Raw genomic sequence first — 21,610 nt, 5'->3', positions numbered from 1 at the left:
GAGGTCCACCGCCATGCCCGTACTGCACCAGCGAGCACTGGTTCAATGAGTGCAGTGACTTCAACAACCTGAGTACCGAGGCCAAGCAGAGGTGGCTAGAGGAGAACAAGAGGTGCTGGAACTGTGGGCGCGACCATCTGGCTAAGAACTGCACCTTGAGGAGAAAGTGCAACCGCTGTGAGGAGGTCCACCTCAACATCCTACACGAGGTCTCCCTCGCCAGGTCCACGGAGGGCACCAGAAGCCCTAGGTCCGGTAGCGCACCGGAAGAGGAAACACCGGTCTACTATCTAGACCCAACCCAGAGCAGCGGCTCCAAGGTCCTACTGAAGGTGGTGAAGGTCCGACTTCACCACAACAACGCTGTGTACGACACGTACGCCGTTCTAGACGACGGGTCGGAACGGACCATCCTTCTCCAGGGGGCAGTGCGCCAGTTGGGGCTCCAAGGGACTGCGGAGAAGCTGACTCTGCGCACGATACGTCGCGACCTTAAAGAGGTCACCGGGGCGAGAATCAACTTCTCTATCTCCCCGGCAGGGCGGCCGTCGGACAGATATCGGCTTCGGAATGTCTTCACCGCAGACCAGCTAGCGCTCTCCCGCTACGACTACCCCCTGGAGAGATTACGCGCAAGATATTCCCACCTACGGCGAGTAGACCTACATCCGATAGAAGGAGCGGAGCCAACCCTTCTCATCGGCTCGGACAACGCTGCACTGATCGTGTCGCTCCGTCCTCCGCTGAGAGGACCACGAGGCTGCCCGATGGCTGTTAAGACTGCGCTTGGGTGGGTCCTCCAAGGCGCTACCGAGTGGAGAGATAGAGACGGGAGAGCTACGTCATCCCTCCATGTCCGAACCGAAGAAGCAAACCAACCAACCAGATCGCACGTTATTGCGGAGTGGCCAAGTCTGGACGCTCACTGTTCAGTCAACATGATGGGACCTCCTGGAATGCCGCCTCATTACCCACCGATGGGAATGCCCCCTATGGGGCAGAGGCCCCCCACCATGGCTCCTATGCCCCCGGGTATGATGCCGCACGGCATGATGCCACCTATGGGGGGGCCACCAATGGGACAGATGCCAGGCATGATGCCACCCATGATGCCCGGGATGATGATGCCCCATCACATGCCAGCTGCAGCGATGCAGCCAACAGGACCGCCTGGAGTGGAATCTATTGCTGCCAGTGCACCTGGAACAGTTAGTACCACAAATGGTTCACCACAGGATGACCAACCAAAGAAGAAGTCTCTGTGGACAGAGCATAAGTCTCTGGATGGGAAGACCTACTTCTACAACACAGAGACTAAACAGTCCTCATGGGAGAAACCAGACGACCTGAAATCTCCTGCTGAGCAAATGTTGTCTAAGTGCCCGTGGAAGGAGTACAAGTCTGACACGGGAAAGCCTTACTACTACAACTCCCAGACTAAGGAGTCCCGGTGGACCAAGCCCAAAGAGCTGGAAGATCTGGAAGCGATGATCAAAGCGGAGGAGAATGGGACGGTAGAAGCTGCAGCTCCTGGCACCGCCCCCGTCCCCACTCTTCAGGTTGATCCTGCTGCTACCATGGCGACCATGATGGACATGGAGGCCATGGCGGCAACAGCTGTTGCCGAGGAACACCTGCAGGTGGCCATGCACCCTCACGTGGCCGAGGTCAGCATTGACGCACCCGTCAACTCCGTCGAGGACACGTCAGCCATGGAAGTCTCAGCCAGTATTGTAGACGCCTCCAAGGAGGAAAGGCCGGAGTTGGCGAAGCAAACGTACAAGTGGAACACAAAGGAGGAGGCCAAGCAGGCCTTCAAAGAGTTTCTGAAGGAGAAGGGTGTTTCATCCAACGCGTCATGGGAGCAAGCCATGAAAATGATCGTCAACGACCCACGCTACAGCGCCCTGCCCAAGCTGAGTGAGAAGAAGCAAGCGTTTAATGCCTACAAGGTGCAGACGGAGGAGGAGGTCAGGATCAAGTACAAGGAGTCTAAAGAGACGTATCAGCGATTCCTGGAGAACCATGACAAAATGTCCTCGACCACCAGATACAAGAAAGCAGAGCAGATGTTTGCAGAGCTGGACGTCTGGAGCTGTGTCCCAGAGAGAGACAGGCTTGAGATCTATGAAGACGTCCTCTTTTACCTGGCTAAGAAGGAGAAGGAACAAGCCAAGCAGCTCAGGAAGAGGAACTGGGAGGCGCTGAAGAACATTCTGGACAACATGGCCAACGTCACCTACCGCACCACCTGGTCCGAGGCCCAGCAGTACCTGCTGGACAACCCCACCTTCGCTGAGGGCGAGGAGCTGCAGAACATGGACAAGGAAGACGCTCTGATCTGCTTCGAGGAGCACATCCGCGCCCTGGAGAAGGAGGAGGACGAGGAGAAGCAGAAGACTCTGCTGAGGGAGAGAGACAACTTGTCCGAAGGTGCCGTGGTACTGGTGATCGACCAGTCCCTTCCACGCGCCGCCTGGCAGACAGGCAGAGTGACCAAGGTCCTGCCGGGTCCGGATGGAAGGGTGCGGACGGCCATCGTGGACGTTGGTGGTCGCACTTACACCCGACCTGTGGCACGCCTGATTGAGCTCCCTCAAATTACGAAGGACACTATCACCTCCTACCTCACGCTGCTTAGAGCAGCCTAGCCAGTGTGCCTTCCCTAGTTAAATGAAACCGAGGGTTTCATGGGGCGGCTGTTATGAAGGCCCACAACTTAGAGCCAGTTAGTTTCCCCAAATCAGCCCTATTTTGCCCCTGTTATTTACTTTATTATTTTCCATACTATTCATGTACGTTTTCGTGAAGTGTATGTATTGTTATTGTAATGTTTATGTATATGTTTGATGACGTAGTATATCCGGGGTGTGTCCGTGACCCGGATGCTGCGTACGTGACCGGATGTATGTTCGGTTGGTGTATATATAGCGACGGAAGTGGTCTGTGCGTCAGAGTGATGAGAGTAACGAGAGTGAGAAGAAGCAGAGAAAACGAGAAGTCGATCTAAGATGGCGGAGTCAGTAACACGCACACCGTGCTGAAGCTGAAGACCTGAAGAGTGATTCTTGAGTTCACAACTGTGATAGCCCGTTTAGCTGTGTCCCCGTTAGCCAGCCTTGCCAGCAGCCGGCTGCTAACGTTGGACCAAGCGAGACCCAAGCTGGACAGAGCCGTCGCCTCCACGAGTGGATTGCGACCGACCGCTGACTCCACCGGAGCTTACCGTGGACCCCCGGACCTGAGCCCTTCACACCTCGTCGTGGACTACGAAGAAGCCCCTTTCCCTTCGAGTTGCTACGTCACCCCCCCCCTTTGTCTGCTACCTTCCTCGAAGCACATACGAGCTCCAACCAGGCCTCAACGCGCTCCTTTCAGTCCGGGACTCTAAGCCTGTTCAGGCCAGATACTGTGAGTGAGTGAGTGTGTGTGTGGCCGGCGGGGAGGGAGTATATTTGGGATGTGTATAATTTGTATAAATAAATGTGTTTGTTCATATGGGATACCGTTACTGTGTGTTTAGTCGTCTGTTAGCTAATGTTAATGCTAATGCTAATGCTAATGCTAATGCTAATGCTAACGATAGTACTGCTAGTCTAAAGGGTTGCTGGCGCCCCCTGCCTGTATCCTCCTACACTGCCTATTTAGCTCAGAGTTAGTTAGATAACCAGCCCTTCCTAAATTCTACAGTCCTTTTAGCTACTCCCTGGTTACAGTATTGTTGCACATTATATGATGTGCTCTACACGTCCAGATAAGGTCGAAAATGTGTTGACACACTATACAAAAAGAAAACACAGACAGTCGTTCATACCCACATTTTAATTGATAGTTTCCTATTGCATTTTAATCACAATTGTACATTATAATGTTATGAATGCAAAGCACAAAAAAATAAAAAAAACAACATAATGTTAAAACCAATATTTCTAATATATTGTAATATCGTATTGTATGAATAAGAGAGAGGGAGTGAGAAGCCTTGTAGATCAAAATAGGTCACGTGGCAGTGGTTCGCCCATTGATCAGTGCATGTTTCCCCCACAAGTGACCAGCATGCTCCATCGAGGTATCCTATGGTTGTCTAGTGGTGATGTTAGGATTGACTGTGTGTACCCTTGTCTAAATGTAAGGGGTATGGTTTGTGGACGGTGGGGTGGGGGTGGGGGTGGGGACGGCCCGGGGGCGTGCGAGGGATATCCCTTATTTTCGGGAAAATATCCCTTATTTTCAAATCCCAATGTTGACAGGTTTTCACCCCTAATCTCCGTTTTGCGCGTTCACGTGTAGCCTGGTCCAACCAGTGCTTTTACATTCATCATCGAGGTACAGCTTACCCTTTTTTTAGACATAGCTGAGTCAATCGATTTCATTTTGTGATGAAGTCATTTATTCGTTTTGCATAGTTATCGGTGAAGTAGGTTTCAAAGTCCGCGTCTCCTTTTTTACGCGTTAGCCGCTTGAAACTCAAACTGGGACGTGGCCAGATTTCTGTACAGCCTCCTCAGCCCAGTGAATGAATGAATGGTCTTCCATGAATGAATGAATGAGTGGGCCTCCAGCGCAGCGACCGCTTGGAGCGCAGGAACTGTGGAGACTCCAGCATGCGGAGCAGGAGTTGTCCATCTCCAGCAGCATGCCAGTGACCTTGGGAGCGATGGGGTGCATGCTGTGGATAGATGAGAAACGCTCACCTGGAGGGAGGGGGAGAATAAATATCAGTAACAGTAATTATACTAACCTAATGGGGGATTCATTGAAACAAACAAATAGACTCGCCTATCATTTGCTTCAGGTCCTCATGGGGAACGGCAGCCAAAATGGAGTCAGTCCGAAGCTCCTCATGGATAGCAGGCTGCTTCATGGGGATCTGTGGCTGGGGAGCCATGTGCTGCAGGAGGTGTACACCAGCTGTGTACTTGTTACGGGGCACAGTGTGCATCCGTGCTGTAGCTGCGTCTGCACTGGCAGGGTGCTTTCTCAAGGCCTGGGTAGCTGAGAGGGAAGATAATCATAATCAAAGGGATATTTATGGCAAATGTTTGGATAGTGCTCTTTGGGGCAGGATTACTTCACTAAATATACTGACCCGCGCGCTGAGAGGTCATCATAGGGGGAACCAGGGAGGGCGTGGCCTTCATAGCGTTGAAGGTCTTAGGCCTGGTAGCCGACGGACACATGGCGTTGGTGGGCGTGTTCTGGAAGTGCTGAGGAGGTGTGTCTAGGAGATGAGTGGGTCTCAGCTGAGCCAGCTGGTTGGTGAAGTCCGGTGCAGCACAGTTCTGGGCCTGTGGAATGGCCGCCATGAAGAACCCAGGTGGGGGAGCAACCTGGTAGGGGTTGATGCCTGGGTTGGGAACGTTGAAGGTCTTAGGCCTGGTAGCCGACGGACACATGGCGTTGGTGGGCGTGTTCTGGAAGTGCTGAGGAGGTGTGTCTAGGAGATGAGTGGGTCTCAGCTGAGCCAGCTGGTTGGTGAAGTCCGGTGCAGCACAGTTCTGGGCCTGTGGAATGGCCGCCATGAAGAACCCAGGTGGGGGAGCAACCTGGTAGGGGTTGATGCCTGGGTTGGGAACGGCGCAGCCGCTGGCCGTACTCTGCACGTGCTGGTTGGTTGCGCGAGCCTGGCGCTCCTCCTTGCCCTGGGCCAGGGCCACGTACAGGGGCTTGGTGGCCACGATGCGACCGTTCATCACGGTCACGGCCTTGGTGGCGTCCTCGGGGGAGGAGAAGCACACGAAGCCGAATCCCTTGCTGCGTCCGCCCTCCGTCATCACCTTTGCGCTGGTGATTGTTCCGAAGTGGGAGAACTCTTTGTGCAGCTGCTTGTCGTCCAAACAATCGTGCAAGTTCTTGACATAAAGATTGACACCCTGGTAGAGAGAAACTGTGTTTTACTAAGATGTTTTTCATGCCTCAAATACATCAACAATGCTTACCAAGATTATGAGCTTTCTGATACAGTATTATGTTTGTTCATATACACACACACCTGGTATCTGGTCCTGTGGCCCTGATTTATATGCTCAAACTGGCGCTTCAGCACAGTCTGGCGCTCTCCTCTCTTCTGGGCACGGCCCACGTAGACCCGCCTCCCATTTAGCTCCTGGCCGTTCATCTCATCAACGGCCCTCTTGGCATCCTCATGCCTTGCGAAGTTGACAAATCCAAAACCCATGGATTTACCAGCGTCATCGGTCAAGGCACGGACACTCAGGACTGGTCCAAATCTTTCAAACCTCTCCTGAAGGCGTCGGTCGTCCATATCCTCTCCGAAGTTCTTGACATACACGTTGGTGAACTCTCCGGCCCTGGATCCGAGTTCAGCCTCTCGTTCTTTGCGCGTTTGGAAGAACACTTTTCTGACGAACACTTTTCTGCCGTTCAATAACGTGCCGTTGAGTCTCTTAATCGCTCTCTCAGCAGCCTCCTTGGTGTTATACTGCACAAAGCCATAGCCTTTAGCATTACCATTCGCGTCAGACGCTACCTTGCAGGAAAGGATGCTCCCAAACTCCGAGAACGTGTCGTAGAGGTGCTTGCTGTTGAACGTCTCCACTAAATCCTTAACGAAGATGTTGCCGACCCCACTGAATGTTGACGACCCCATCCATTGAATAGGCGCACTAGGATTCATGTCTTCAATTTTTGGGGGGAAAAGAACGAATAACGTTTATCTATCTAGCTCTTCACAGATGAATTGCAGGTAAATGAACGGCATGTGTACTCTAGCTGGATTCTAGAACTCCAGCTGCATGTTCTATGGTTGTCATCAATCACTTATGTTTTAGAAGAATTCTAACTTCAGACACTGTGACCTCACAGTTATAGCCAGGGTCCATTTTGTCAGCAAACCTATTTAGGGGTTCATGAGGAATTCCTTCTCCAGCAGATGTATTTAACATGAATAATAAAATTGTAGAGTTGACCTATATTCATCACAAATCATGTCATCGCAATCAGACAAGTTGAAATATGACTCAAAACTTCCAAGTAGCATAGAACAACTTATTATAGAAATTAATTAATAGAATTAATTAAACTAATTTGTTTGTTCATTTTCTACAACAACTGTTCAACGTAGAAACATACAGCACATTGTCACATGTTTAAATAACCTTTTTCTTATACATTACTGTGTATAGACATAAAGCTACAGATTTCATATATTGTTTCTAGCCGTTTCCCTTTTTCTTTTCAGTAAAACTCTTTTATGGTTTATGGATACCCAAGTGTATCAAAGTTAGCATTTTGGTGGCAAAAATACCAGAACTGTCCCATCTCAAATGCTTTGTAATACTGATATAACTACAGTAAACAGATAATAATAATAATAATAATAATAATAATAATAACTTTTTATTTGTATAGCGCTTTTCCTGCAAACGTTGCAGCTCAAAGTGCTCCAATCATTATATAATCATAATTTAATTATTTAGTCATTTAAAGGCAATATTAAAAAGATGGGTTTTTAGTCTTGACTTGAACATATTTGCTGAGGTTGCATCCCTAATGTAAACTGGCAGGAATTCAGTCAAATTTACATCACATTTAGATGAATTACATTTCTGCATTACCTCACTTTCGCTATGGTCCAATAAAACCACACCGTGGCTTTGGCTACTACACTCACTTTATTAGGAACACTATAGCCTACTACTGTAATACTGGGTAGGGCCTCCCTTTGCTCTCAAAACAGTCTCAATCCTTCGTGGCATAGATTCCACAAGATGTTAAACATTCCTTTGAGATTCTGGTCCATCATGACTTGATAGATTTTTCAGGTGCACTCTCAAGTTGTGAATCTCCCGTTCTACCACATCCCAAAGGTGTTCTATTGGATTCAGATCCGGTGATTGGGAAGGCCACTGTAGAACACTCAGGCTCTTTTTGATAGGGCCAAGGCAGGCAAGTTGCAAAATAGAGGCAGGTCAGTTAGGGTTTCAGCATTAAACATCACATCATGTTATGTAGGCATGGCTCTGTAAGTTTCGTTCTCAAGGGTTACATTTTCCAATTTCAATACGGACACAATGCTTAATATATAGTTGTATCCACTTAATAATCTCTTTAATCCAATGTTTAAAGTTATACAACAGCAACTTTTTATCTAAACGTTGCGACCGCGCGCAGAAGGGTCAGGAACGGCGCATCTTCGAGAACGATGTGGAGGATAAGGATGTTATTGACATCGTTAAACTTTTAATCACACGATTCACTGACGCTGGTGCCATCCCTGTAGCGATTGAGGTATTAAAGGCAAATGGCTACAACCAGCCGGCAGTGGAACTGGAGGAATTTATCAAATGTAAGTTGTCGAGAATGGAAATTGTCAAAACAAGTGACTTCTCTTGTCCAAATGATTTTATTAAAACAATGTGGAAAAGCTGGGGAAGCAAACAGCAATTGGTTTAGTTAAACACAAAAAAGATTGAATATGCAACTATCTATTACGAACTATGTAGAAATATGGAAAATAAAGGGAAATTGTTAGTTTCACTTTCACTTTCACGGACGTGTGTAAACCAGGCCAGGCTGGCTTTGGCGGTGCTAATAGATAGAAATAGAAAGAAAATACGTTTCTAAGTTAAATTCACCTATTATAAGTCTGAGTGGAGATACATTCTGTACAAATATTGTTTCTGTAGCTGTTTCTGTAGATCATGTTGTCACCCTAGGCTGGATATTTTAGTTTTAGCCCAGTCCATCTGGTTGAGCTAATTACTCAATCATGAAGGTATTGTGAAGATGAACATTATTTTTAATGAGGAATTTAAATTAGAATTCAATAGACTTTCAGCTGACTTCCTGAATTGAAATGGAATTGACCCTAAAGTCTGGTGGTCAGGTTCAGGATAATACCTGGTCAGTTCACTCATCTTGTATCCCCGATCTGAAATGAATCAGTCCCTCCCTATATTCAAGGTTAAAGATGATTTAAGAAATAGGACTTAGCTGATCATTAGCTGGTGTAAATGCAGAACGGATGAACTTCAACCTGCCATAAAACTGTCTTCACTTCACCAACACTGGTTTGGTCATAGACTACATAGCACAACACAACCGTCATAGACTAGATGAATGTCCCTTTTTGTTTCCCATACAAGGTGCTGCATCAGTGGAGAGGCCACAGGCTGATTGCAGTCAGACATCTTCAGCAGCAGACACTCTGACGTCTGTGCGGCCAAAGTTTGTGAACGGAGTATCAGGCCCAAATCTTGACTCTCTACTGGACAAACTTCAACTAGAGAAAGTGATGAATCCACATGAAGCAGAGGCAGTAATGTCTAAAGTGATAAGGGCAGACAGAGCGCGTGCCATCATTGACATGGTTATCAGGAAAGGCCCAAAATGCAGTTTGATAATGAAAAACATTGTAATTGAATTGGACCCCTATTTTTGCCAAGACATTGGCTTGAACTGAAAATGTGTTATAATAGGCCTCAGCTTAGCTGTTAAATGTTTTCAGGGTCATAATAGTGGTTTAAAAATGTACTAAATCATGTTTTTATAAGATTTTCCTGCGTTTGTTAATCTTTTATACCAGAGAATAAATGTATTTTCAAAAGTTGCAGTGAAGTTATTTTCTACTGAAAATTAGAACACTTCTGGACACTTGCACATTATGTGCCACACCCACATTGGGTCAACATTGCATTTGTGAGTGCACAGGAAAGACAGTAATAAATCATGAAAGCCGTGAAGTATGAAATTCACCTTCTGTAATAATGCAGTTATAATGCAGAAATACAGTAAATCTCAGAGTATTCTTTTCACAATCACAGGAAGTTTGAAGTACGGTCACAGAGAGAACACCACACTAACCTTGGATAGTGAAGTTGAGCTATACTAAAAACATAGGCTACATGTTATTTTGTTAACTGGAAGCCCAAAAACAGTAGAACCGAGTTAGGAAACAACTTGTGTATGTAGGTGAACTGTCTTGGTATCATGCTATCATGTTATTTCCTTTTCAGCCCCACCCTTCTCCTGAAGTATGCTCTAGCTCCCCCATGTGGACTTAAATTGGAATGGATGCACAAAGGAATACTTTTGAAAAAGGGTTGTGCAATGGTATGATTAGTTGGAGCCCATACCTTGGGTTCTATGGGTGGAATCTTAACTTGAGATCAGTGCACACAACTGCGACCATAATGAATCAGGGTCCATTTTCTGCTAGCCTCACTTTTAAGATTCGAGCAGCTCTCAATCTTCATTGCTTTCATTTAATTATGAATTACTTTGTCTCTTTGTCAATCATGTGTAGTATGTCATTCTGAACTATGATCTGAGCATATCCACACAAAATGTCAAGGTGTTACTTATTAAATGGCATCCTGCTTGCAGTCCTATATCTGAACCTTATGTACACAAGGGTTGTCATATTGCACATAGTATTGTTGCACATTATATGATGTGCTCTACACGTCCAGATAAGGTCGAAAATGTGTTGACACACTATACAAAAAGAAAACACAGACAGTCGTTCATACCCACATTTTAATTGATAGTTTCCTATTGCATTTTAATCACACTGGTACATTATAATGTTATGAATGCAAAGCACAAAAAAAAAAAACATAATGTTAAAACCAATATTTCTAATATATTGTAATATCGTATTGTATGAATAAGAGAGAGGGAGTGAGAAGCCTTGTAGATCAAAATAGGTCACGTGGCAGTGGTTCGCCCATTGATCAGTGCATGTTTCCCCCACAAGTGACCAGCATGCTCCATCGAGGTATCCTATGGTTGTCTAGTGGTGATGTTAGGATTGACTGTGTGTACCCTTGTCTAAATGTAAGGGGTATGGTTTGTGGACGGTGGGGTGGGGGTGGGGGTGGGGACGGCCCGGGGGCGTGCGAGGGATATCCCTTATTTTCGGGAAAATATCCCTTATTTTCAAATCCCAATGTTGACAGGTTTTCACCCCTAATCTCCGTTTTGCGCGTTCACGTGTAGCCTGGTCCAACCAGTGCTTTTACATTCATCATCGAGGTACAGCTTACCCTTTTTTTAGACATAGCTGAGTCAATCGATTTCATTTTGTGATGAAGTCATTTATTCGTTTTGCATAGTTATCGGTGAAGTAGGTTTCAAAGTCCGCGTCTCCTTTTTTACGCGTTAGCCGCTTGAAACTCAAACTGGGACGTGGCCAGATTTCTGTACAGCCTCCTCAGCCCAGTGAATGAATGAATGGTCTTCCATGAATGAATGAATGAGTGGGCCTCCAGCGCAGCGACCGCTTCGTCCACCTTGGAGCGCAGGAACTGTGGAGACTCCAGCATGCGGAGCAGGTCAGAGTTGTCCATCTCCAGCAGCATGCCAGTGACCTTGGGAGCGATGGGGTGCATGCTGTGGATAGATGAGAAACGCTCACCTGGAGGGAGGGGGAGAATAAATATCAGTAACAGTAATTATACTAACCTAATGGGGGATTCATTGAAACAAACAAATAGACTCGCCTATCATTTGCTTCAGGTCCTCATGGGGAACGGCAGCCAAAATGGAGTCAGTCCGAAGCTCCTGGTCATGGATAGCAGGCTGCTTCATGGGGATCTGTGGCTGGGGAGCCATGTGCTGCAGGAGGTGTACACCAGCTGTGTACATGTTACGGGGCACAGTGTGCATCCGTGCTGTAGCTGCGTCTGCACTGGCAGGGTGCTTTCTCAAGGCCTGGGTAGCTGAGAGGGAAGATAATCATAATCAAAGGGATATTTATGGCAAATGTTTGGATAGTGCTCTTTGGGGCAGGATTACTTCACTAAATATACTGACCCGCGCGCTGAGAGGTCATCATAGGGGGAACCAGGGAGGGCGTGGCCTTCATAGCGTTGAAGGTCTTAGGCCTGGTAGCCGACGGACACATGGCGTTGGTGGGCGTGTTCTGGAAGTGCTGAGGAGGTGTGTCTAGGAGATGAGTGGGTCTCAGCTGAGCCAGCTGGTTGGTGAAGTCCGGTGCAGCACAGTTCTGGGCCTGTGGAATGGCCGCCATGAAGAACCCAGGTGGGGGAGCAACCTGGTAGGGGTTGATGCCTGGGTTGGGAACGTTGAAGGTCTTAGGCCTGGTAGCCGACGGACACATGGCGTTGGTGTGCGTGTTCTGGAAGTGCTGAGGAGGTGTGTCTAGGAGATGAGTGGGTCTCAGCTGAGCCAGCTGGTTGGTGAAGTCCGGTGCAGCACAGTTCTGGGCCTGTGGAATGGCCGCCATGAAGAACCCAGGTGGGGGAGCAACCTGGTAGGGGTTGATGCCTGGGTTGGGAACGGCGCAGCCGCTGGCCGTACTCTGCACGTGCTGGTTGGTTGCGCGAGCCTGGCGCTCCTCCTTGCCCTGGGCCAGGGCCATGTACAGGGGCTTGGTGGCCACGATGCGACCGTTCATCACGGTCACGGCCTTGGTGGCGTCCTCGGGGGAGGAGAAGCACACGAAGCCGAATCCCTTGCTGCGTCCGCCCTCCGTCATCACCTTTGCGCTGGTGATTGTTCCGAAGTGGGAGAACTCTTTGTGCAGCTGCTTGTCGTCCAAACAATCGTGCAAGTTCTTGACATAAAGATTGACACCCTGGTAGAGAGAAACTGTGTTTTACTAAGATGTTTTTCATGCCTCAAATACATCAACAATGCTTACCAAGATTATGAGCTTTCTGATACAGTATTATGTTTGTTCATATACACACACACCTGGTATCTGGTCCTGTGGCCCTGATTTATATGCTCAAACTGGCGCTTCAGCACAGTCTGGCGCTCTCCTCTCTTCTGGGCACGGCCCACGTAGACCCGCCTCCCATTTAGCTCCTGGCCGTTCATCTCATCAACGGCCCTCTTGGCATCCTCATGCCTTGCGAAGTTGACAAATCCAAAACCCATGGATTTACCAGCGTCATCGGTCAAGGCACGGACACTCAGGACTGGTCCAAATCTTTCAAACCTCTCCTGAAGGCGTCGGTCGTCCATATCCTCTCCGAAGTTCTTGACATACACGTTGGTGAACTCTCCGGCCCTGGATCCGAGTTCAGCCTCTCGTTCTTTGCGCGTTTGGAAGAACACTTTTCTGACGAACACTTTTCTGCCGTTCAATAACGTGCCGTTGAGTCTCTTAATCGCTCTCTCAGCAGCCTCCTTGGTGTTATACTGCACAAAGCCATAGCCTTTAGCATTACCATTCGCGTCAGACGCTACCTTGCAGGAAAGGATGCTCCCAAACTCCGAGAACGTGTCGTAGAGGTGCTTGCTGTTGAACGTCTCCACTAAATCCTTAACGAAGATGTTGCCGACCCCACTGAATGTTGACGACCCCATCCATTGAATAGGCGCACTAGGATTCATGTCTTCAATTTTTGGGGGGAAAAGAACGAATAACGTTTATCTATCTAGCTCTTCACAGATGAATTGCAGGTAAATGAACGGCATGTGTACTCTAGCTGGATTCTAGAACTCCAGCTGCATGTTCTATGGTTGTCATCAATCACTTATGTTTTAGAAGAATTCTAACTTCAGACACTGTGACCTCACAGTTATAGCCAGGGTCCATTTTGTCAGCAAACCTATTTAGGGGTTCATGAGGAATTCCTTCTCCAGCAGATGTATTTAACATGAATAATAAAATTGTAGAGTTGACCTATATTCATCACAAATCATGTCATCGCAATCAGACAAGTTGAAATATGACTCAAAACTTCCAAGTAGCATAGAACAACTTATTATAGAAATTAATTAATAGAATTAATTAAACTAATTTGTTTGTTCATTTTCTACAACAACTGTTCAACGTAGAAACATACAGCACATTGTCACATGTTTAAATAACCTTTTTCTTATACATTACTGTGTATAGACATAAAGCTACAGATTTCATATATTGCTTCTAGCCGTTTCCCTTTTTCTTTTCAGTAAAACTCTTTTATGGTTTATGGATACCCAAGTGTATCAAAGTTAGCATTTTGGTGGCAAAAATACCAGAACTGTCCCATCTCAAATGCTTTGTAATACTGATATAACTACAGTAAACAGATAATAATAATAATAATAATAATAATAATAATAACTTTTTATTTGTATAGCGCTTTTCCTGCAAACGTTGCAGCTCAAAGTGCTCCAATCATTATATAATCATAATTTAATGATTTAGTCATTTAAAGGCAATATTAAAAAGATGGGTTTTTAGTCTTGACTTGAACATATTTGCTGAGGTTGCATCCCTAATGTAAACTGGCAGGAATTCAGTCAAATTTACATCACATTTAGATGAATTACATTTCTGCATTACCTCACTTTCGCTATGGTCCAATAAAACCACACCGTGGCTTTGGCTACTACACTCACTTTATTAGGAACACTATAGCCTACTACTGTAATACTGGGTAGGGCCTCCCTTTGCTCTCAAAACAGTCTCAATCCTTCGTGGCATAGATTCCACAAGATGTTAAACATTCCTTTGAGATTCTGGTCCATCATGACTTGATAGATTTTTCAGGTGCACTCTCAAGTTGTGAATCTCCCGTTCTACCACATCCCAAAGGTGTTCTATTGGATTCAGATCCGGTGATTGGGAAGGCCACTGTAGAACACTCAGGCTCTTTTTGATAGGGCCAAGGCAGGCAAGTTGCAAAATAGAGGCAGGTCAGTTAGGGTTTCAGCATTAAACATCACATCATGTTATGTAGGCATGGCTCTGTAAGTTTCGTTCTCAAGGGTTACATTTTCCAATTTCAATACGGACACAATGCTTAATATATAGTTGTATCCACTTAATAATCTCTTTAATCCAATGTTTAAAGTTATACAACAGCAACTTTTTATCTAAACGTTGCGACCGCGCGCAGAAGGGTCAGGAACGGCGCATCTTCGAGAACGATGTGGAGGATAAGGATGTTATTGACGTCGTTAAACTTTTAATCACACGATTCACTGACGCTGGTGCCATCCCTGTAGCGATTGAGGTATTAAAGGCAAATGGCTACAACCAGCCGGCAGTGGAACTGGAGGAATTTATCAAATGTAAGTTGTCGAGAATGGAAATTGTCAAAACAAGTGACTTCTCTTGTCCAAATGATTTTATTAAAACAATGTGGAAAAGCTGGGGAAGCAAACAGCAATTGGTTTAGTTACACACAAAAAACATTGAATATGCAACTATCTATTACGAACTATGTAGAAATATGGAAAATAAAGGGAAATTGTTAGTTTCACTTTCACTTTCACGGACGTGTGTAAACCAGGCCAGGCTGGCTTTGGCGGTGCTAATAGATAGAAATAGAAAGAAAATACGTTTCTAAGTTAAATTCACCTATTATAAGTCTGAGTGGAGATACATTCTGTACAAATATTGTTTCTGTAGCTGTTTCTGTAGATCATGTTGTCACCCTAGGCTGGATATTTTAGTTTTAGCCCAGTCCATCTGGTTGAGCTAATTACTCAATCATGAAGGTATTGTGAAGATGAACATTATTTTTAATGAGGAATTTAAATTAGAATTCAATAGACTTTCAGCTGACTTCCTGAATTGAAATGGAATTGACCCTAAAGTCTGGTGGTCAGGTTCAGGATAATACCTGGTCAGTTCACTCATCTTGTATCCCCGATCTGAAATGAATCAGTCCCTCCCTATATTCAAGGTTAAAGATGATTTAAGAAATAGGACTTAGCTGATCATTAGCTGGTGTAAATGCAGAACGGATGAACTTCAACCTGCCATAAAACTGTCTTCACTTCACCAACACTGGTTTGGTCATAGACTACATAGCACAACACAACCGTCATAGACTAGATGAATGTCCCTTTTTGTTTCCCATACAAGGTGCTGCATCAGTGGAGAGGCCACAGGCTGATTGCAGTCAGACATCTTCAGCAGCAGACACTCTGACGTCTGTGCGGCCAAAGTTTGTGAACGGAGTATCAGGCCCAAATCTTGACTCTCTACTGGACAAACTTCAACTAGAGAAAGTGATGAATCCACATGAAGCAGAGGCAGTAATGTCTAAAGTGATAAGGGCAGACAGAGCCCGTGCCATCATTGACATGGTTATCAGGAAAGGCCCAAAATGCAGTTTGATAATGAAAAACATTGTAATTGAATTGGACCCCTATTTTTGCCAAGACATTGGCTTGAACTGAAAATGTGTTATAATAGGCCTCAGCTTAGCTGTTAAATGTTTTCAGGGTCATAATAGTGATTTAAAAATGTACTAAATCATGTTTTTATAAGATTTTCCTGCGTTTGTTAATCTTTTATACCAGAGAATAAATGTATTTTCAAAAGTTGCAGTGAAGTTATTTTCTACTGAAAATTAGAACACTTCTGGACACTTGCACATTATGTGCCACACCCACATTGGGTCAACATTGCATTTGTGAGTGCACAGGAAAGACAGTAATAAATCATGAAAGCCGTGAAGTATGAAATTCACCTTCTGTAATAATGCAGTTATAATGCAGAAATACAGTAAATCTCAGAGTATTCTTTTCACAATCACAGGAAGTTTGAAGTACGGTCACAGAGAGAACACCACACTAACCTTGGATAGTGAAGTTGAGCTATACTAAAAACATAGGCTACATGTTATTTTGTTAACTGGAAGCCCAAAAACAGTAGAACCGAGTTAGGAAACAACTTGTGTATGTAGGTGAACTGTCTTGGTATCATGCTATCATGTTATTTCCTTTTCAGCCCCACCCTTCTCCTGAAGTATGCTCTAGCTCCCCCATGTGGACTTAAATTGGAATGGATGCACAAAGGAATACTTTTGAAAAAGGGTTGTGCAATGGTATGATTAGTTGGAGCCCATACCTTGGGTTCTATGGGTGGAATCTTAACTTGAGATCAGTGCACACAACTGCGACCATAATGAATCAGGGTCCATTTTCTGCTAGCCTCACTTTTAAGATTCGAGCAGCTCTCAATCTTCATTGCTTTCATTTAATTATGAATTACTTTGTCTCTTTGTCAATCATGTGTAGTATGTCATTCTGAACTATGATCTGAGCATATCCACACAAAATGTCAAGGTGTTACTTATTAAATGGCATCCTGCTTGCAGTCCTATATCTGAACCTTATGTACACAAGGGTTGTCATATTGCACATAGTATTGTTGCACATTATATGATGTGCTCTACACGTCCAGATAAGGTCGAAAATGTGTTGACACACTATACAAAAAGAAAACACAGACAGTCGTTCATACCCACATTTTAATTGATAGTTTCCTATTGCATTTTAATCACACTGGTACATTATAATGTTATGAATGCAAAGCACAAAAAAAAAAAAAAAAAACATAATGTTAAAACCAATATTTCTAATATATTGTAATATCGTATTGTATGAATAAGAGAGAGGGAGTGAGAAGCCTTGTAGATCAAAATAGGTCACGTGGCAGTGGTTCGCCCATTGATCAGTGCATGTTTCCCCCACAAGTGACCAGCATGCTCCATCGAGGTATCCTATGGTTGTCTAGTGGTGATGTTAGGATTGACTGTGTGTACCCTTGTCTAAATGTAAGGGGTATGGTTTGTGGACGGTGGGGTGGGGGTGGGGGTGGGGGTGGGGACGGCCCGGGGGCGTGCGAGGGATATCCCTTATTTTCGGGAAAATATCCCTTATTTTCAAATCCCAATGTTGACAGGTTTTCACCCCTAATCTCCGTTTTGCGCGTTCACGTGTAGCCTGGTCCAACCAGTGCTTTTACATTCATCATCGAGGTACAGCTTACCCTTTTTTTAGACATAGCTGAGTCAATCTATTTCATTTTGTGATGAAGTCATTTATTCGTTTTGCATAGTTATCGGTGAAGTAGGTTTCAAAGTCCGCGTCTCCTTTTTTACGCGTTAGCCGCTTGAAACTCAAACTGGGACGTGGCCAGATTTCTGTACAGCCTCCTCAGCCCAGTGAATGAATGAATGGTCTTCCATGAATGAATGAATGAGTGGGCCTCCAGCGCAGCGACCGCTTCGTCCACCTTGGAGCGCAGGAACTGTGGAGACTCCAGCATGCGGAGCAGGTCAGAGTTGTCCATCTCCAGCAGCATGCCAGTGACCTTGGGAGCGATGGGGTGCATGCTGTGGATAGATGAGAAACGCTCACCTGGAGGGAGGGGGAGAATAAATATCAGTAACAGTAATTATACTAACCTAATGGGGGATTCATTGAAACAAACAAATAGACTCGCCTATCATTTGCTTCAGGTCCTCATGGGGAACGGCAGCCAAAATGGAGTCAGTCCGAAGCTCCTCATGGATAGCAGGCTGCTTCATGGGGATCTGTGGCTGGGGAGCCATGTGCTGCAGGAGGTGTACACCAGCTGTGTACTTGTTACGGGGCACAGTGTGCATCCGTGCTGTAGCTGCGTCTGCACTGGCAGGGTGCTTTCTCAAGGCCTGGGTAGCTGAGAGGGAAGATAATCATTATCAAAGGGATATTTATGGCAAATGTTTGGATAGTGCTCTTTGGGGCAGGATTACTTCACTAAATATACTGACCCGCGCGCTGAGAGGTCATCATAGGGGGAACCAGGGAGGGCGTGGCCTTCATAGCGTTGAAGGTCTTAGGCCTGGTAGCCGACGGACACATGGCGTTGGTGGGCGTGTTCTGGAAGTGCTGAGGAGGTGTGTCTAGGAGATGAGTGGGTCTCAGCTGAGCCAGCTGGTTGGTGAAGTCCGGTGCAGCACAGTTCTGGGCCTGTGGAATGGCCGCCATGAAGAACCCAGGTGGGGGAGCAACCTGGTAGGGGTTGATGCCTGGGTTGGGAACGTTGAAGGTCTTAGGCCTGGTAGCCGACGGACACATGGCGTTGGTGGGCGTGTTCTGGAAGTGCTGAGGAGGTGTGTCTAGGAGATGAGTGGGTCTCAGCTGAGCCAGCTGGTTGGTGAAGTCCGGTGCAGCACAGTTCTGGGCCTGTGGAATGGCCGCCATGAAGAACCCAGGTGGGGGAGCAACCTGGTAGGGGTTGATGCCTGGGTTGGGAACGGCGCAGCCGCTGGCCGTACTCTGCACGTGCTGGTTGGTTGCGCGAGCCTGGCGCTCCTCCTTGCCCTGGGCCAGGGCCACGTACAGGGGCTTGGTGGCCACGATGCGACCGTTCATCACGGTCACGGCCTTGGTGGCGTCCTCGGGGGAGGAGAAGCACACGAAGCCGAATCCCTTGCTGCGTCCGCCCTCCGTCATCACCTTTGCGCTGGTGATTGTTCCGAAGTGGGAGAACTCTTTGTGCAGCTGCTTGTCGTCCAAACAATCGTGCAAGTTCTTGACATAAAGATTGACACCCTGGTAGAGAGAAACTGTGTTTTACTAAGATGTTTTTCATGCCTCAAATACATCAACAATGCTTACCAAGATTATGAGCTTTCTGATACAGTATTATGTTTGTTCATATACACACACACCTGGTATCTGGTCCTGTGGCCCTGATTTATATGCTCAAACTGGCGCTTCAGCACAGTCTGGCGCTCTCCTCTCTTCTGGGCACGGCCCACGTAGACCCGCCTCCCATTTAGCTCCTGGCCGTTCATCTCATCAACGGCCCTCTTGGCATCCTCATGCCTTGCGAAGTTGACAAATCCAAAACCCATGGATTTACCAGCGTCATCGGTCAAGGCACGGACACTCAGGACTGGTCCAAATCTTTCAAACCTCTCCTGAAGGCGTCGGTCGTCCATATCCTCTCCGAAGTTCTTGACATACACGTTGGTGAACTCTCCGGCCCTGGATCCGAGTTCAGCCTCTCGTTCTTTGCGCGTTTGGAAGAACACTTTTCTGACGAACACTTTTCTGCCGTTCAATAACGTGCCGTTGAGTCTCTTAATCGCTCTCTCAGCAGCCTCCTTGGTGTTATACTGCACAAAGCCATAGCCTTTAGCATTACCATTCGCGTCAGACGCTACCTTGCAGGAAAGGATGCTCCCAAACTCCGAGAACGTGTCGTAGAGGTGCTTGCTGTTGAACGTCTCCACTAAATCCTTAACGAAGATGTTGCCGACCCCACTGAATGTTGACGACCCCATCCATTGAATAGGCGCACTAGGATTCATGTCTTCGATTTTTTGGGGGAAAAGAACGAATAACGTTTATCTATCTAGCTCTTCACAGATGAATTGCAGGTAAATGAACGGCATGTGTACTCTAGCTGGATTCTAGAACTCCAGCTGCATGTTCTATGGTTGTCATCAATCACTTATGTTTTAGAAGAATTCTAACTTCAGACACTGTGACCTCACAGTTATAGCCAGGGTCCATTTTGTCAGCAAACCTATTTAGGGGTTCATGAGGAATTCCTTCTCCAGCAGATGTATTTAACATGAATAATAAAATTGTAGAGTTGACCTATATTCATCACAAATCATGTCATCGCAATCAGACAAGTTGAAATATGACTCAAAACTTCCAAGTAGCATAGAACAACTTATTATAGAAATTAATTAATAGAATTAATTAAACTAATTTGTTTGTTCATTTTCTACAACAACTGTTCAACGTAGAAACATACAGCACATTGTCACATGTTTAAATAACCTTTTTCTTATACATTACTGTGTATAGACATAAAGCTACAGATTTCATATATTGCTTCTAGCCGTTTCCCTTTTTCTTTTCAGTAAAACTCTTTTATGGTTTATGGATACCCAAGTGTATCAAAGTTAGCATTTTGGTGGCAAAAATACCAGAACTGTCCCATCTCAAATGCTTTGTAATACTGTTATAACTACAGTAAACAGATAATAATAATAATAATAATAATAATAATAATAATAACTTTTTATTTGTATAGCGCTTTTCCTGCAAACGTTGCAGCTCAAAGTGCTCCAATCATTAGATAATCATAATTTAATTATTTAGTCATTTAAAGGCAATATTAAAAAGATGGGTTTTTAGTCTTGACTTGAACATATTTGCTGAGGTTGCATCCCTAATGTAAACTGGCAGGAATTCAGTCAAATTTACATCACATTTAGATGAATTACATTTCTGCATTACCTCACTTTCGCTATGGTCCAATAAAACCACACCGTGGCTTTGGCTACTACACTCACTTTATTAGGAACACTATAGCCTACTACTGTAATACTGGGGCCTCCCTTTGCTCTCAAAACAGTCTCAATCCTTCGTGGCATAGATTCCACAAGATGTTAAACATTCCTTTGAGATTCTGGTCCATCATGACTTGATAGATTTTTCAGGTGCACTCTCAAGTTGTGAATCTCCCGTTCTACCACATCCCAAAGGTGTTCTATTGGATTCAGATCCGGTGATTGGGAAGGCCACTGTAGAACACTCAGGCTCTTTTTGATAGGGCCAAGGCAGGCAAGTTGCAAAATAGAGGCAGGTCAGTTAGGGTTTCAGCATTAAACATCACATCATGTTATGTAGGCATGGCTCTGTAAGTTTCGTTCTCAAGGGTTACATTTTCCAATTTCAATACGGACACAATGCTTAATATATAGTTGTATCCACTTAATAATCTCTTTAATCCAATGTTTAAAGTTATACAACAGCAACTTTTTATCTAAACGTTGCGACCGCGCGCAGAAGGGTCAGGAACGGCGCATCTTCGAGAACGATGTGGAGGATAAGGATGTTATTGACATCGTTAAACTTTTAATCACACGATTCACTGACG

General features: G+C 45.6%; 1 protein-coding gene across 1 annotated transcript in view; it reads left to right on the top strand.

Moving 5' to 3' along the window:
* Positions 1 to 938: 938 nt before the first annotated feature.
* The window catches only part of LOC308172272 (pre-mRNA-processing factor 40 homolog A-like), a gene marked incomplete at both ends in the record, with an annotated part of 36,441 nt that continues 15,769 nt past the window's right edge, over positions 939 to 21,610 (top strand). The window contains one exon of the mRNA XM_080550783.1: positions 939 to 2,433. Within this exon, the coding sequence (XP_080406909.1) occupies positions 939 to 2,433 (1,495 nt within the window). The remainder of the gene's footprint in view (positions 2,434 to 21,610) is intronic.

This window comes from Nansenia antarctica (assembly GCF_963989245.1).
Source record: "Nansenia antarctica genome assembly, contig: SUPER_16_unloc_1, whole genome shotgun sequence".
Classification (NCBI taxonomy): Eukaryota; Metazoa; Chordata; class Actinopteri; order Argentiniformes; family Microstomatidae; genus Nansenia; species Nansenia antarctica.
The sequence above is the reverse complement of the archived record's forward strand: the minus strand, read 5'-3'. Positions and strand labels throughout refer to the sequence as shown.